This window comes from Dendrobates tinctorius, unplaced genomic scaffold (assembly GCF_039654945.1).
Source record: "Dendrobates tinctorius isolate UK_male_01 unplaced genomic scaffold, ASM3965494v1 ptg000020l, whole genome shotgun sequence".
In the NCBI taxonomy this organism is placed as follows: Eukaryota; Metazoa; Chordata; class Amphibia; order Anura; family Dendrobatidae; genus Dendrobates; species Dendrobates tinctorius.
Window position 1 is genome coordinate 53707512 of NW_027361688.1, and position 19141 is coordinate 53726652.

Consider the following 19141-nt stretch of genomic DNA (forward strand, 5'->3'; position numbering starts at 1 on the left):
TCTGCAGAACTTTTTGCCAATGGTGATAGGCGTCGGGATTCTCCCATTGCGCGGGATGGATTTCAAGCCTTGTCTGGTGCTGAGGACTCCCATATGGGCCCAGCCTCTGGGTCTGCTGCTTAGTGCAGACGTTGGTGCCAGCAACTTTCTCAGGGTCCTGTTATAAATGTGGCTACTGCAGGCTCCCCAGCTAAAGTCTGTGGTAACCAGTGGTATACAGAGGCAGCCCTACTCTCTGTAGTCAAAGTCCAGAGGTTACCTTACTGAGCATGTCCGTGATGTGGCACCTTCTTATTGGGGCTTGGACTGCTCTGGTGATGCAGCAGCTCCGGATTGGCCCACGGATGATGCCCCGTCCAACTAGGTGTGAGTGTTTGGGGTGGAGCATAGCACATAAAGGGCTTTCAGTGAAGCACGTGGGTGTGCTAGCATCACGTGTGTGTATATATACTGTATATATATTTGTATGCTCTGCTTGCTCGCATGTGTGCCTATTTTTCATTAATCTGGCAGTTTTTTGCTTTTTCGCTTCGGTCACTATCATAGACCTTCTTCAGACAATGGCAAAACCTGTTAATATTCCAAAAAATACACTGTGGGTTCAGAATAGCATGTAGCAACATATGCAAGCTGCTCATGTGGAGCTGTGAGGAGAGCAGGAGGAGGAACAAAGCGCTGACAGAGATGTGCTGTATCGCTATGGTGCACTGCACCACAAAGCACTGACAGAGATGTTCTGTATCGCTGTGGTGCACTGCACCACAAAGCGCTGTGTCATGCCCCCTGCCTGCCATACCTACCAGCGCGGTCCCGCTGCTCTTCTGCGCGCCTCCCGGCGTGCTCCTGCTCCACGTCGCATCCTCGCTCCAGACATCCGGGCACCCCGTCGTCATTCCTGTGTGCCTGCGCCTGTCTACCCCCTTTGCGCTCGGACCTCTGGGAGCAGTGACGCAGTGGCTCCACCCCCAACATGGCGGCACCCACCGGCTATTTCAGCAAGGCGTCTTGTCAGGTAAGATGCCTGATTATCTTCTGTGGTGATGCTGTTCCTGCTCTACCGTTTCCGCCACCCTCAGGCCCCTGTATCCTCTGTGCTATCCTTCCGTCCTGTCTGCGCTGCTTCCGGTAGCTTCTCTGTTCCATGTCCTCCTGCCTTGCCCGGTGTCTCTGCCTTGTCCTTTGTGCCTCTCTGGTCCGTTACCCTCTGCTATCTGTCCGGCCGCTCTGTGTGTTGTCCGTACCATGCTCACCTTCCTCTCTCGCCCGCAGTCACCAGCCTCTGTCTGCCTCTAGTGCCCCCGGTCCTGCTTGCCTCTATTTTCCTTAGTTCCTACTGTCCCTCCGTACATCTGGGCTCTGTATCTCCTCACCACTGACTCTCTTATTCCTAGCCCTGGTCGTCCCTTTGGCTCCGGCTGTTACGGTTCCATCCCTCGTGGGCCTGCTCTTAACGCTCCCTGTATAGGGGGTAGTTCCACCTGGTCAGCTTGCCCCCAGGGGCTCTGGAGCCGTGACCCAGAGGGTCCACTTCCAGGTTCCTCCATTTTTTCCCACACCGTAACATGCTGACAGAGATGTGCTGTATCGCTATGGTGCACTGCACCATAGCGATACAGCACATCTCTGTCAGCACTTTGTTCCTCCCCCTGCTCTCCTCACAGCTCCACATGAGCAGCTTGCCTACGTTGCTACACGCTATTCTGGACCCACAGTGTCATTTTTTTTAAATATTAACAGGTTTTGCCATTGTCTGAAGAAGGTCCATGATAGTGACCGAAACGTAACAAATAGAATGTACACCGTGTGGATTGTTAAGCTGTGAATAAAACTAAACTATTTTTTCTGCATTTGGGAGTGCCGGATTTCTTTTTCTGTATTGAATTGGGACTGGTATCCTTTTCTGCGCACCCCACATCTGAATTCTCAGAATGACGCGTCTTTTTTGTCATTTTGCTTTTTCGCTTGACCTAGTGCCTTTCTCGGTCATGTGTGCAGTTAGCATGGGTCAGTTTCAAGGCACGGTCAACCCACGTGCTTATTCCCTATGGTTTTAACTGAGTATTGCACACTCCTCATTTTTTTGTACCGCTCGGTGGTTAGCTTAGCATGGTACTCATATTTTCTGTGCCGCTCAGTGGTTTTCTGAGTTAGGTACTTATATTTTCTGTTACACTCGGTGGTTAGCTGAGCTGGTACTCATTTCCCCTGTACTCCTTGGTGGTTAGCTGAGCTGGTACTCATTTCCCCTGTATCCCTTGGTGGTTAGCTGAGATGGAATTCCTCTTCCTGTGCATTCTTGAGTAGTATCTGAGGTTGGCTTTCTGCATTTCATTCACAGTGTGTGGAGTTAACTTGGTGTGTTTAAGAAGGAATGTTTGCTAGTAGTTTTTTATCCATCATTGTTTCACACTAGCAGCAGTTTACTGCACGGTGGACCCCGAGTTGCAATTGCACTTTATTAGCTATTTAATTTAGTGCAATCCGCCAACCCTAACAAACGAATTGCTTCTGGATCCATCCTAATGAGTCATTAGTAGACATGTGATCATAGCCTTTGCCAGGCACTGGTGGCCAAGCTCCTTTGAAGTAACTTGTCTACTATGTAAGGCTAGGTTCACATCGCATTAGTGTCATCCTTTTAACGTATGCGTTAAACGGATGTGCTAACTCTGATGTCCTTTTTGTCTTTTTTTGACCGATTGCGCTAATGCATCGTAGCATTGCGTTAGCATGAGTTAGCAATAGAGGTCTATGCACAGAGAACGCATCCGTTTGCTGTGCATTAGACCTAACGCACCCAAAAACACGACAGACCGCATTCAAAGGTGCGTCACAAAGTAACGCATCATCGCTAACGCATGCCGATTTGGATATGCTTTAGGATGCGTTACTATAATAAATGCCAATAGGTGCATTAATGGATCCGTTACCTTGCATTAGTACCGCATAGTAACGGATCTATTAAATGGATGGCACCTAACGCAATTTGAATCCAGCCTTTGATAACAGCTATCATAATAAGAGAAAGATCGCAGATATAAAGCAGGGCAATGCAAGTTGCCTATTTCATGCTGTTTAACTGAAGCAATAGCCATTCAAGCAGAATCGATTCTAAACAAATACATTTGATGCAAGCAGAATTTCCAAGCCAAATTTGAGCTAATTTATCAAATATGACTGAGCACTAGATGGAGATGGAGAAATCAACATATATAAATAGATAAATGTAAAATCATGGGAAACAATGTAAGAGGGGATATCAGTGCATTAGAAATCAGCAAGAGGCAAATTCTAGAAACTCCAATACATCCTGTCAAAGCCCTCTACTCAGTGTGTTGTGGCTGTATACCTACAGTTTTCAGTAAAAGACTCCTGCAGATCTGAGTACAAAAATTTTATTTACCAAACATATATATAGCACAGCAAGGTGTGATAGCCAAGGGCGAGGCACTGGTCTCTTCCTTTCATGCACTGGTGCGCTGCATGAAATTGGGGGTCCTGGCTGGGTGTTGGAGTTGATGCGGTGAGGGCTTTGGGCCAGTGCAGGCCACCTGTGGCCAATAGGGTTGGCTGGCCATGACCATACATTTCGAATTCATTAAAGGAGACTCACATTCTAGAATACAGTCTTTACTTAACAGTAACTTGCTAAAAGTTACATATAAGGCAAAACAGGTACAAAGTCTTATGGACGTTTCCTTCATAGTACAAAGAATTTTATACACACAGTTATCTTCCAATGTAGTCTACTCCAGAGCTGGTGAAGCACAATGTTTCACCCTACTTTGTCACAGCCTAGCTTGTTGCTCCAGTCCTAATCAACGAGTCTCTTTATGGTCTCTTTGCGGTTTTCCATTAGATTTCTTCAACTAATGGAACCCTGGATTTACCACTTTTGACCCCCACCAGTCCCACAAGCTTAGTCCTGTTTAGGTCTGCTACCTTCGGTGTTCAGCAAACTCAGGGTTTCTCATGACAAGTCATCCTATTCAGGGACCCTTTTTCTGTAGAAGGCCACTCGGTCTCTTCCTTGGTCACTTTAAAGTCACGCTACTCACTTGTTCCTTAATCTCCTTCTCTGTAGTTCACCCACAATGACAGCACTGTTCACAAACACTTACTACTTAAACTAGAACATTTCCCTTTCTGACTAACTAAACAAAGTGGTCTCTTTCTCTATCACTAAGATCCCCCCACTAGGGCCTGGTCCCAAATGTGAACGCTATCTTGCTTTAACATCACTATCTAACTACAGTCAACGATCTATACTACCTACTGTATCTTATGTCCTAATCTCTAAGCTATGTGCTACCACTATGCTATCCTATACAATTAACACTATGCATCACCCTTACATTACGTATACACCATACATATTACATTTCACACAACACAATATATACAAACGCGCAAGACATAATACACGTTACAATATGATTGGTATCTTCAGAGGTAGGAACGCAACAATCCAGTCCACACCTCTTACATATGTAATTGAAAATGATCTCCCCACCATCTCACACAATTGGTATTTCTTAGGGAAGAGAGTATCACCAGAATTTTTTTCTCTCTCTGGAAATGTCACAATAAAACTTGCTACCACCTAGCAATCTCATAACTGATAGGTCTCCTTAAGTAATAATTATTTATTCAAAATTGAAAATATTACCAAACCATACAAATAGGAAATATGTATGACATTTTTCTTCCTACCTGTACAAAGTTTCCACGATTCACATCGTTATTGGAAGGATCATTCCCAGCAGTAGTTTCCTCGGTGTCTATGAGATTCTCTGTGGGGACGTTCTGCGCTGGTTTCAGATAAGCGATTTCATTCTGCTTGGAGTCCAGAGTCACACACACATCATATGAGAATGGGAAAGGTAAACTTGTATCACTGATCTCAGAAGGACATCCCAGGGTGAACTGAGGATACACATTTCTACTATATGCCCCATAGCTTGTAGGAGTACTTGATTTTCTGCATTTTAACAAAATGGTGATCACTACAGTTACTAAGAACAACAGTGAAATAAGACCAATAGAAACTACCAAGTAAAAAGTTAAATTAGAAGATGTATTTGAAACATTAGGTTGTCTTTTAATCTCTGGAACAACTTGTTGAAAGTTTTCAGCAACAACTAATTGTATTGAAGCTGTACATGACAAAGATGGGACCCCATTATCCTTCACCAGAACCATGATCTTTTGTCTTAAATTATCTGTGTCCTGAATGTCTCGTCCAACTTTGATTTCCCCAGTATATTGGCCAATGGTGAATAATGAAGAATCAGGAACTTGTAGTAAGTGATAGGAGAGCCAGGCGTTGTGTCCAGAGTCAGCGTCCACTGCAATCACTTTGGTGACTAGATAACCTTTCTCAGCAGAGTGAGGAATAAACTCAAATAATGCTGATCCCTCAGTGTCTGGTGATGGGTAGAGGATCTTCGGAGCATTATCATTCTTATCAATGATACATATCCTCACTGTGACATTACTGCTTAGAGGAGGAGATCCACTATCTTTAGCCATCACCTGGAACTGAAATTCCCGCAACTGTTCATAGTCAAATGACCTCTGGGCATAGAGAACTCCACTAATAGAATTAATGGAAATATAAGATGTCACAGGAATATCGTCTACATTGCTATTTAGAATGCTATAATTTATTTTTCCATTTTCATCACCATCAGGATCTGAGGCTCGGACATTGTGTATGGATGTACCTGGTTGGTTATTTTCTCCAATGTACAGAATATATTTCATCTTCTCGAAAACTGGAGCATTGTCATTCACATCTGAGATATTGAGCTGAATGGTTTTGTTGGTAGACAGTGGAGGAGATCCGCCATCCATACATTGTATGGTAACATTGTAGGAAGGATTTCTTTCTCGGTCCATGCTAGCTGCAGTTACCAGTTTATAGTAAGTACTAGAAGATGGAATTAGCTGAAAAGCCAAAGTATCTGAGATGTGACAAATGACTTCACTATTCATCCCAGAGTCCAAGTCCTGGACATTCAGTAATGATACCACAGTTCCTGGTGGTGAGTCCTCTGGAACTGATGCTGAGAGAGATGTGATAATTATTTCTGGGGCATTGTCATTGACATCTATCACTTGTATTGACACCTTGCAATGTGTTACATGACCTCCACCATCTTTTGCCATTACAGTCATTTCATAGGAATCTGTTGTTTCATAATCCAAATTTCCTATTACTTTGATGTCCCCATTTAAAGAGTCTATAGTAAATAACTGACGAGCATTGTCAGAAATATGACCAAAACAATAAGCTACTTCTGCATTGGACCCTTCATCTTCATCAGTTGCATTTAGATGAATTACAAGAGACCCAATAGCTGCATCTTCATGTAATCTTACACAATATGTGTCCTGATTAAACATCGGCAGGTTGTCATTAAAATCTTGGACAATAATCCTGACTGTAGCAGTGCTTGATTTCTGTGGGTTACCTCCATCCAATGCTGTTAATATTAACTCATAGTAACTCTGTTTCTCTCTGTCCAGTGACTTTTCTAGAATAATTTCTGGATATTTAATTCCATCTGTTGTAATTTTTTCTCCAAGGCCAAAGTTTTCATTACCGCTCAGTGTATAACTTTGTATGGAGTTGGTGCCTAAGTCTGGATCTTGTGCATTTCGTAAAGCAAAACGAGCCCCCGATGATGTAACTTCACTGATTTCGATTTCAAAATATTTGTCTGCAAATATCGGTGAGTTATCATTCACATCCTGGATTTCTATGGTGATTGTGTAAAAAGTCAAAGGATTTTCTATTACAGCCTCCAGGTTTCTAAAGCAGATTGGTTTATTTCCACATAATGTTTCTCTATCAATTCTGTCTGATACAGATAAGTCTCCATTTTCCAAGTTAACACTGAAATATTGTTTTCTTTTTGCTTTTGAAATGAGTTGAAATTTTCTAGCTGCAAGTTCATCCACATTTTTTCCCAGATCTTTTGCCACATTCCCAATTACAGATCCTTTCTTCATTTCTTCAGGTACTGAATATTGTAGCTGGCCATAGGTATCAGTGATAAAGAAGGAAATAAAGGAAAATACCTGATATATCTGCAGCCATTGTTTTCTTCTGTTTCTTGTTGTATGATTCATTGTCAGAAAGACGTGATATAAAAGTTTCCTCTGCTGTAATCCACAATAAGGAAATATTATTCCATGAAAATGGAAATCACCAATGAAGATATTTGTGGTAGTCCAGACTGCAGTGTGTCCTCCAGAAAAATCTCTGTGTTTTCTTATATCTGGCACTCTGAGACTGTAGTGATTTTAGATGATTTTCTTTCTATTCTAGGTGGAAAAAATTGATAAGCTGTCCTATACTGCCACTTAGTGTTCAAAAATACCAACTGCTACTGTTCTGCAATAAGATATTGCAATTAGTTTGCAAGTGTCAGCTTTACATTCCTAATTTATTTATCATGACTGAGTAATAATAAAATATATGAATATTATAAATGCAATAAGATTTTGCAGTTTGGAAGTTTCAGCTTTATATTTCTAGTTTTTTTATAAAATATGTTAATATTATATATAACCCAAAAAATATATACTTGTTAAAAAGTAAATTATGAGAAGTCCATAAAATATTTGTAGATTCATTTGAAATATCAATACTATAAAACATAATTGCAGTATGTCAATAAAACAGTTCTTTAATTTTCTTACATTTTGAGACTAAACAGTTTTCTTTACACTCGAAACATTTTGCAATAAAAAAATGAAAAAATTATGCAAATATATTTAAAACTAGCTGTGTCCAACCATGCCAAGCTGCTCCAGTACACTTATGATAATTGAGTATACAGACACAATCAGAAGAGATTCACAGTTGCTGCTTTCCAAGGAAACACAATTTCCTATCTGATGTAATATATTTCCCGGTCAGTTGTTTGACAGGAATGAATGTTTCTGGTATGTCACGAGTTCTGTGATCTTATCTTATCGAGTCAGTGAAAAATATGCTCAGTGGCCACTGGAGCTCCTATATCACTGATTTGATTTATCATGAGCTCAGAGGGTTGGAAACACTCACTCCTGAGATAAAATAGACAGGAAAATGTGTTACCTCTGAAACAATCAGCTGTGAAACCCTGCTGTGTCATCTGTAAACTCCCTTATCTTAAATGATTTATGCTTCCCACCATGGCCAGGAACTATGTGTCATGCTGGCTGAGGGAGAAGCTAAGTGCACAACAACAGGAATAGGGTGAGGGAGCCCAAACACTAGGAAAGGGGGAGTGGAGACCGCTAGGCAGATCTGACAACACCATGTCTGCCCTAAACGTCCCTAAATAGGTTCCGCACCTATCACCGAGCAGGAACCTAATACCTGACTGCCCCTCACGATAGGCAGTCAGGTAGGGAGGGGATGGTGTAAGGGCTAGTCAGCCCCCACTACCACTACAGACAAAGCAGGATGACAAACGAGGGAATACACTTAGCTTCAGATGACACAAGAGAGCTCACACCAGCAATCCTCCAAAAGGCTCCAGGAAGAAACTTGTTGATTTCTAGCACTTCCAACCAGACAAAGGAAAATAGAGCTAACACCAGCACCGAACCAAAGGGTCTCATGGTATTTAAACATCCAGCAAGGGTGTGTCAATAAGCAGCAGAAGGTGGAGGTCGCTGTTAAGTCCTAAAGGGAGAAGGATATTACTCCATAACAGAGATGCAATGGCCTTCTACAGCTGGACCCAAAATGACTGTCTGTTGAACCTGGTGCACCCTTGACACTCTGATATGGGCAGAGCATGAGCTGCTGTACTTATACATGGACAGACACAGCAATTAACATATTATTTCATGATCTACAGATTAAAATATAATTTGTTCATGGGGCAATCCTTTTAATATCTATACAGAATTTTGCCTGAACTCACAAGCCTTCAAGAACCTAACTGCTAATTGTCTCAAGTAGTAATATATTTATTTACTGATTTAATGTTTGACTATGACATCAGACTTATACTGAAAATGACATTGCAATTAATTTGCTACCAAGGCACAAAAAATTCAATTTAGATTACACTATTCACTTTTAGGGTACCTGCAGTGTGGAGAAAATGTTAAGATTGACTATTGTAACTCTCTAGTAAACGGTCTCCCTCTTCCTAAACTCTCCCCTCCAATCCATCCTGAAAGCAATGCCAGAATTATATTCCTTTCCAACCGCTACAAAATGTGTGTTAAACTCTGGCCTGGGGGCCAAATCTGCACCTCAGGGTGGTTATATTTGACCTGTGATGTCAAATGGAGGGCTATTATTCTGAATGGAGGACTATGTGGGGCACTTTATATTGAGTGGAGGGCTGCATGGAGATCATAGTTAGGGCCACTATACTTTGCCAGGTGATTTGAGAGGGGGTACAGTAGGGTCATTATACTGTGCGAATGGAGTGCATTGTGGATGAATTCACTCTGGGTGTATCATACAGTGTTTTGGGGGCACTTTTGTTGGCATCGTACATTATGGGGGCAATGAAAGGGCAATATAGGGGCTTCAATAGGAGGAAAATTACTTTGTAAGGGCTGCAAAGTTGCAAGACATGCTCTTCTGTGAACCAACCGAATGTTATTTTTTTTTTAGGGGCAGGGCCCAATTAGAACTTTTGCTATGGGATGCCTTGGTTTCTTTGTGGGCCTCCTGCCCACGAGGAAATACCCAATGCTACCATTATATGGTCTGTCTCTAAGATTTGTTAATTAAAATGTACTTTGTTTGTGGGACAACCCTTTTAAGTTTGTTTTCATATTAGATGATAAAGAAAAACATCTTTAATTGTACACATTTTTACAAAAATTATCAAAGTTGGCTTTGTCCATGTTTTAAATTTTGGCCCTCTGTGTATTTGAGTTTGACATCCTTGCACTACACCGATGCCTCTACCCTGTGCCAGTCGTTGCACTGGTTGCCCATTCGCTACAGAATTCAATATAAACTTATCACTCTCACCCACAACCGCTCCACGGTTTAGCACCACTCTGCTTCTCCATCCTCATCTCAGTCTACCACAAACTATCATGGTATATCCAACATGAGTGGGAAAATAAAAGATTGAGGTGGAAGGGGGAATAGGCTTGATGTTTAACATGTACGTGGGTTAGGTGGTAATATTACTGAAAACTTTACTGAACAAACGCCATCTTGTCCTATCTAAAGACAACTGACAACATCTGGATTTTACTGGATGGGCTACTCGACTCCCTTTCTTTGGCAGCCGCACAGTGGTGTGCCTTGTAGATGAGGGCCAGAAAGAGCATGTGCTCCAGTGGATGGCAAGTGTTGCATCAAGTGACCTCTCCTCCTCTTCCTCCACCTTAAAATTACACTCAGTACAATCCTTATTTCACCCCGCTTCACAACTCTCCAACCACCCAACTGACTGTGGTGAACCACAGATGGGCGAGACTGCAGAGCTGTTCACAAGTTCTATTTCATGGGCATCAGAGGTCTGCTCCAAAGATTCACAGAATCCAGAGGAGGAAAGCATCTGCTCTGAACCACAAAATTATTTCCTGTTGGATCCAGGGCAAGATGAAGGGTTTGAGCAGAATCCAGACCCTCGTTACCAGATCCTGATGAAACACCTGAGGCACACATGGACTGTACTGTGCTGTTAGGGCAGCAAGTGGAGGAGGGTGAATGTTAGGGTGGGGAGTAAAAGAACAGAGAGGATGACAATGAGGTTGTAGATCCCACTTAGTGTAAAACCAGAGGTGCACAGTTGAGTAGCTCTGCAGAGGAGATGGATGAAGAGGAAGACTAGAAGGTTGTGCTGCAGCTTGCCACACAGACATGAAGTGATGCAAACACAAGTACTGCATCATCACCCACAATGCTGGCTGTTGCCAGCAGTGATCATGAATCTGCAGCTCACAGGGGTGACAAGGGTTGGCTAGCCTAGGCCTTTTTTTGAGACCGCAAAAGGATGACCCAACTCATGTTATCTGCCAACTTTGCAAACAATGACACAGTAGAGCCACAAATTGCAATAACTGGACTACTAGATGCATGAGCCAGCACATGCATTAGTCTGGGAATCTCACTGTGCAAAAATGCGGACTAGCGGGCTTCACCAACCACCAGCCAGTCAGGTGAGAGCCCATCAGCTGTTTTGGAAGTGAATATGACTGCTGTTTTTGTTTCACCTAGCACACCACATCTGTTATGAATGAGTCACCGAAGGAGGAAAAAACAAAAATACAAGCTAAGTCCAGAAAACAGGAGAGGTTGGTAGCTATCGGATTGCAGACCCCTGATCCTATCCACAACAACTAACAGTAGCCGTGGGGGGTTCCTACGATGCCCTAGACCCCTTGATCACAGCTGGAGAACTAAATAGGCCTAAAGAAAGAAAGGGGAAATCTAAACTGCCCCAGAGCAGACCCCAAAGCAATAGGCAGCCCCCAACATATAATGACGGTGAAGCAAGATGAAAACACTAACACAGATAGAAAGATAGGTAGAGCAAACGATGGGGCCCAAGCTAACTAAATAGGACAGGATAGAAAAGCTGCTGTCTGCAATCCATAAAAAACCCTACCAAAAAATGTCCCAACCGTCTGATAGGATAACAGGCCCTGAAGTCAGGTAAATTCTGAAGACAGAGCAAAGAGACAAACTGATCAGAGACAAAAATGGAACTCAGCACACCCCCGACCGGGGATGGCTGAACTCCAAAAAAACAAGGGAAACAAAGCAAAACTAATAAGTTATAAAGCAGAGCAAAAACTTATTTTTGGGAAGCAGGAGTCAGACTGGTCTCCAAGAATCCAGCAGAGAAATCACCAGCGACTCAGAAGGGCGTCGGCTGCCTTATACCCCGTCAGAAGTTCCTGTTACCCAGTCATCATCTACCAGATCAGGTGTTTGGTAATCAGCCTCACTACCTTCCTTCACCAGAAGCGGGAGTTCATCAGACATCGACGGTGAAGGGGAAAATGAACTCACAACAGTACCTCCCCCTTGAGGAGGGGTCACCGAACCCTCATCCACGCCACCAGGGCGATCAGGATGGGCCCGATGAAAAGCACGAACCAATCTTTCGGCATGAATATCGGATGCAGGGACCCAAGAATTATCCTCCTGGCCATAACCCTTCCATTTAACCAAATACTGGAGTCTCCGTCTAGCCAGGCGAGAAACCAGTATCTTCTCAACCTCATATTCCACATTACCTTCAACCAATACCGGGTCAGGAGGTGCCACCACAGGAACTACTGGCTCAACAAGCCTCTTTAACAGAGACTTTTGAAACACGTTATGGATCTTAAATGTAACAGGAAGAGCCAATCGAAAAGTGACTGGATTAAGAATCTCCAAAAATCTTGTAAGGTCCAATAAATCTAGGTTTAAACTTTGGAGAAGCCACCTTCATAGCGATATTCTTTGATGACAACCAAACCATATCACCCACCTTAAACTGGGGACCAATGGTCCTATGCCGGTTGGAAAACCGCTGGGCCTTTTCCTGGGAGAGAGACAACTTATCCACCACTTGGTCCCAGATCTGGTGCATTCTCTCCACCACAGTGTCAACACCTAGGCAGGCAGAAGGCTCCACCTGCCCTGAAGAGAATCGAGGATGAAACCCAAAGTTACAAAAAAAAGGTGACATCAAAGTGGCAGAACTAGCTCTATTGTTTAAAGCAAATTCGGCCAAGGGCAAAAATGAAACCCAATCATCCTGATCAGCAGAAATAAAACATCTCAAATACGACTCCAAAGTCTGGTTTGTTCTCTCCGTCTGCTCATTGGTCTGAGGGTGAAACGCAGAGGAGAAGGACAACTGAATTCCCAGCTTGGAACAGAAAGTCCTCCAAAATCTAGACACAAACTGAACTCCTCTGTCAGATACAATGTTCTCAGGAATCCCATGCAAGCAAACCACCTGTTGCAAAAACAAGGGCACCAACTCTGAGGAAGATGGCAACTTTGGGAGTGGTACAAGATGGACCATCTAAGAGAATCTATCACAAATCACCCAAATAACAGTCATTCTCTGAGAGACAGGCATATCAGAGATAAAATCCATTGAATTATGGGTCCATGGCCTCCTGGGCACCAGCAAAGGCATCAACAACCCACTAGAGCGAGAACAAGGTTTAGACCGAGAGCAAGTCCCACAGGACTGCACAAAATTCCTGACATCACGAGACAAGGCGAGCCACCAAAAAGACTGACTCACCAAATCTCTAGTACCAAAAATACCTGGATGACCAGCCAATGCAGAGCAATGAACATCAGACGTCATTCTCTTCCTCCACTGGTCAGGAACATACAATTTTCCAATGGGACAATGCTCAGGTTTGTCCTCCTGAAACTCTTCCAGAGCACGTCTCAAATCGGGCGAGATGGCAGAAAGAACTACCCCCTCACCTAAGATGGTAGCAGGCTAGGTCACAACAGGAGAATCAGCAAAGAAACTCCTAGAGAGGGCGTCTGCCTTGACATTCTTAGTGCCCGGAAGAAAAGAGACCACAAGATCAAAACGTGTGAAAAACAAGGCCCACCTAGCGTGTATAGGATTCAAGCATTTGGCCGACTCCAGGTAAATCAAATTCTTGTGGTCAGTAAGGACCACGACTTGATGTTTAGCTCCCTCCAACCAATGTCTCCACTCCTCAAATGCCCATTTTTTATGGCTAACAGTTCCCGATTCCCCACATCATAGTTACGTTCGGATGGGGAGAACTTTCGGGAAAAGAAAGCACAGGGATTCATTTTAGATGTTACAGGATCTTTTTGGGACAAAACAGCTCCTGCCCCAATCTCAGAAGCGTCCATCTCTACCTGAAACAGGAGTGAGACATCAGGTTGCCACAAAACCGGAGCAGAAGTGAACCTTCGCTTCAGCTCCTGAAAGGAAGAAACAGCCTCCGGAGACCAATTCAGCACATCAGCACCCTTCTTAGTCAAATCAGTCAATGGTTTGGCAATACCAGAAAAATTAGCTATAAATTTATGATAAAAATTAGCAAAACCCAAAATCTTCTGGAGGGCCTTCAAAGAAGTGGGCTGAACCCAATCATAAATGGCCTGTACCTTGGCCGGGTCCATTTCAATAGTTGACGGAGACAAAATAAATCCCAAAAATGAAATCCTCTGTACACCAAAAAGGCATTTCAATCCCTTGACATACAGGGAATTCTCCCTCAAAATCCGGAACACAGTCCGAACATGTTCCACATGAGAGTCCCAATCCTTGGAAAAGATCAAAATATCATCCAGATAGATGATCAAAAATTTATCCACCAAGTCTCAGAAAATATCATTCATGAAGCACTGGAAGACAGAAGGGGCATTAGTGAGCCCAAAAGGCATCACCAGGTACTCAAAATGTCCCTCCGGAGTATTAAACGCCGTCTTCCATTCATCCCCATGCTTAATGCGAATAAGATTATACACCCCCCTGAGGTCAAGCTTTGTAAACCAGCAAGCACCTTTAACTCTGGAGAATATATCAGAAATCAGGGGTAACGGATACTGATATTTAACAGTAATTTTGTTGAGGGAACGATAGTCAATACAAGGCCTTAATGACAAATCTTTCTACGCCACGAAAAAAACCCAGCACCTAAGGGTGAAGAGGATGGTCTAATATGACCCTTCTCCAACGACTCCTTAATATAGGATCGCATAGCCTCGTGCTCGGGTACAGATAAATTGAAAAGTCGACCCTTGGGAAATTTACACCCAGGGCTCAGCTCAATTGCACAGTCATAACTCCTATGAGGAGGCAAAGACGCGGACTCATTCTCACTAAATACATCATAAAAATCAGCCAAATAGTCAGGAACATCATGCGACTGGGGAGAGGTGGAGAAAACAGGGGCATCACTAAGGGCACACCGACAACCCCAACTCACCACAGACACAGATTTCCAATCCAAAACTGGATTATGGATTTGCAACCAGGGAAACCCCAGAACAATGGTATCATGCAGATTATGCAACACCAAAAATCTGCAATTCTCTTGATGGTCTGGGGCGACCCGCATTTCCACCTGGGTCCAAAACTGAGGTTTATTCTTCGCCAAAGGAGTAGCATCAATACCCCTCAAAGGGATAGGCGTCCGCAGAGGTGTCATAGGAAATCCACAACGTTTAGCAAAATCCAAGTCCATCAGGTTCAGAGCTGCTCCCGAATCCACAAACGCCTTAGCGCAAAATGTGGACAGGGAGCAGATCAGAGTAATTGCCAGAAGAAACTTTGGTTGAACACCACCCACAGCAAATGTGTGTGCAAAACATTTCTCTCGTTTAGGGCAGACAGAAATAATATGCGAGGCATCACCACAGAAGAAACACAGCTTATTACGCCTTCTGAACTCCTGACGTTGTGCCCTAGACAAAACTCTATCACATTGCATAGGTTCAGACATTTGTTCAACAGGTGGCAACACCTCTCGTGCGGTTTTGCGTTCACGCAAACGCTGATCAACCTGAATGGCTAATGACATAGAATCGTCAAGACCAGAGGGAACTGGAAATCCCACCATAGTATCTTTTATTGTTTCTGACAAACCCTTCCGAAAGAGAGCTGCCAAGGCACCATAATTCCAGGTAGTAAGGACCGCCCACTATCGGAATTTTTGACAGTACAACTCTGCAGAATCCCGACCCTGGCTCAATGCCAACAGGGCCTTTTCAGCCTGATCAATAGCATTAGGTTCATCATACAACAACCCCAAGGCTTGCAAAAATGCGTTCACATTAGTAAGAATAGGATCATCAGGTTTCAAAGAAAACGCCCAATCCTGGGGATTGCCGCGCAGCAAAGAGATGACAATTTTAACCTGCTGCGTGGAGCTCCCCGACGAGTTAGGCTTCAAGGCAAAAAATAATTTACAATTATTCTTAAAATTCAAAAATTTAGATCGATCCCCAAAAAACACATCAGGAGTAGGGATCTTTGGTTCAGCAGCATGTGAATGAGCAAGATAGGCAGAAATTCCCTGCACTTCAGCAGTGAGCTGCTCCACACGATCAGACAATTGCTTCATCTCCATTGAGAAAGAAAAAAAATTCCCCCTACGGCCTCAGAGACATAGAGGAAAAAATATACATAAATAAAAAAATTCTGACAAACTCTTTTTTTTTTTTTTTACAATTCTTTCCTGCTATTGAGTACCCTAGGATCTGCGGTATGGCTGGTGATTCTGTTATGAATGAGCAAACGATGGGGCCCAAGCTAACTAAAAAGGACAGGATAGAAAAGCTGCTGTCTGCAATCCGTAAAAAACCCTACCAAAAAATGTCCCAACCGTCTGATAGGAAAAACAGGCCCTGAAGTCGCTAGGACTTCAAAAAGACTATATCAGCACTCAGGTAAATTCTGAAGACAGAGCAAAGAGACAAACTGATCAGAGACAAAAATGGAACTCAGTACACCCCCGACTGGGGATGGCTGAACTCCAAAAAAACAAGGGAAACAAAACAAAACTAATAAGTTCAAAAGCAGAGCAAAAACTTATCTTTGGGAAGCAGGAGTCAGACTGGTCTCCAAGAATCCAGCAGAGAAATCACCAGCGACTCAGAAGGGCGTCGGCTGCCTTATATCCAGTCAGAAGTTCCTGTTACCCAGTCATCATCTACCAGACCAGGTGTTTGGTAATCAGCCTCACTACCTTCCTTCACCAGAAGAGGGAGTTCATCAGACATCGACGGTGAAGGGGAAAATGAACTCATAACACACATCTTTCTCAATTCACCATAACATCTCCGCCTGCACCTCACTCACAGTAAAGCAGTTTGTCATGTTCACCCTACTTCACCCTCTCTCAGCACAGCAACTAGCCCTCGGTCCAGGTTCTGGTCACATAAAAGAATGTTTCCTCCTAAACATGCCAAAGCTAAGAGCTTGGACTTCACCATCTACAATCTGTTGGCCACAGAAATGCTGCCTTTCACCTTTCTGAAAACTCAAGGTCATCGCAGTCCCTCAGTATCAGTTCCTCAGTCATCATACTTCTCTAAGAAAGCTGTGCCTGCACTACACCAGCATGTTGCAGAAAACATCACCCATTTATTTAAAAAAATCTGTGTCTGACATCTGGATGAGCCAACATGGACAGGGGCGTTACATCTCGCTGACTGGGCACTTGGTGACTCTGGTGGCTGTGAAGCAGATGGGCAAGGGGCTGCTTTACAAGTCTTGGAATACCCAAGACTTGCTGGACAAACCTCTGTATATAACACTTCCTCAACTGCTTCTGCCTCCTCCACCTCCTCTAGTGCCTCCACCTGTGCCCTCTACCCTTCCCTTAATGAGACACATGTTCCAACAGTGCAGAGAAAATCCCCCCACCTCTGTACTGTGCAGCCAGGGCTCACAGCAATTAGACAGTTTTTAAATTACTATGCCTTGGAGACTGCAGTAACACAGCTCGAGTTATTGACAACTATCCCAGTCGAGTTTGAGGATTGGCTGTCTCCACTGAACCTGGAGCCAGGGAAGGCTGTGTGTGATAATGGTGCGATCCTGGTGGCATCCCTATGCCAGGGCAACCTAACACACATGCCTGCCTTGCATGGCTCACATCCTCAATCTGGTTGTACAGCAATTTCTCTGCCACTGGATGGGACACTTCAGAAAGCTGTTTGCTCACTTCTGCCATTCGCACTCCGCAGGTCATCGACTTGCATTGCTGCCAAGGTAGTTTGGCCTAACAGTTAATTGTTTGAGATGCAATGTGCCGCCATGGTGGAATTCCACTCTGCATATGTTGCAGCAACTGTAGCAGTATCAACGAGCCATGGGGCAGTATGTACTTTTGCATAGCCTAAGACAGCACAATACAAATGTGGTGCAAATCACACTTCTGGAATGGACACAGATGAAGGACCTCTGCACCCTTATGCACAGTTTTGAAATGGCTACTAAGATGGCTAGCGCTGATGATGCCTTCATCAGTATCAGTAATCCGGTCATCTACATGCTGGAGAACACTTTGAATAGTCTGCGAGAGTAGGTGGTGGTTCCAGAGGAAAAGGTGGAAGCAGAGGGGGATGCAGAAGGGATAACTATATCTGTAAGTTCAGTTATCACAAAGGGAGACCATGGGAGGGTGGATTACAGTGATCTAGGGAGGCTCATGGTACCAGACAAACTGTTAGTGAAGGTGCAGGAGCCGGGGAACAAATGGAGGAGGACAAGGATGAAGAGGTGTTCCTGGCACAACAGCCAGGAAATAAAGAAGATAATGTTGTCCATGGTTGGTGGGAGGGCAGAGTGTTAAATGTTACCCCACCACCAGCAAACCATGGACTTGCAGCTCATGGAAGCGCCTGACACATGATCTCCTTGCTGCACTATCTGCCACTTGATGCCCGCATTGTTCGGATTAGAAATAGTGCTGTCTACTGGGTTGCCACTCTGTTAGATCCACGAAGAGTACATTTTGAAAGATGCTTCCCACTAGAAAAGGACGTGCTCATACAGGAGTACTGTAACACACGTGTAGACAATCTTAAGAGAGGTTTTCCACAGAGAGCAGTGAGGCACACAGTGTACATCGCAGTTATAGACTTCCAACCCTAGGAACGTCCAATCATCAATGCAAAAATATTAGCAGCAGGAGCAGCGTAAATGGCAGAAGCAATTTCTGTGAGTCATTCCACTCATTTTTTAGACCAGCCGATGCACCTGCAGAACAAAGTACAAGTCTGACATTTTGTGAACGACTGTAGAGGATGATGCAGGAGTATCTCGAGTTCAATATCAATGCCATAAGGGGGAATTTGGACCCTTTTGCATTTTGAACTTCAAAAATGAAAGAGTGGTCTGAGCTCTCCTGTCACGCCATGGAGGTTTTGTCATGCTCGGCAGCAACGTTCTCTCACAATGTGTATTCAGCACTGCTGGTGATATTCTGACAGATAACCTTTGTTGTGGCTTCTGTGCATGCTGTTATTACTGCTGCAGATGTTACAAGCAATTTTTTCAAATGTGGAGACTCCAAGTTGGGTCTCCATCTGGTGAGTTGCCTGTAGTAGAAGGAGTGCAGCGCCCCATTATACTATTTCTACTCTGGGAAAATTAATGCCACTTTAGTGGTGTGTGGCAATAGCTTTTTGAAATGTGGACACTCC

At 43.8% G+C, this 19141-nt stretch overlaps 1 protein-coding gene across 1 annotated transcript in view; it reads right to left on the minus strand.

Annotated features, from left to right (window-relative positions):
- LOC141083188 (protocadherin Fat 4-like) overlaps positions 1-19141 on the minus strand; it is a 72652-nt gene that overhangs the window by 23346 nt on the left and 30165 nt on the right. Inside the window, exon 5 of the mRNA XM_073567353.1 lies at positions 4714-7170. Within this exon, the coding sequence (XP_073423454.1) occupies positions 4714-7170 (2457 nt within the window). The remainder of the gene's footprint in view (positions 1-4713; positions 7171-19141) is intronic.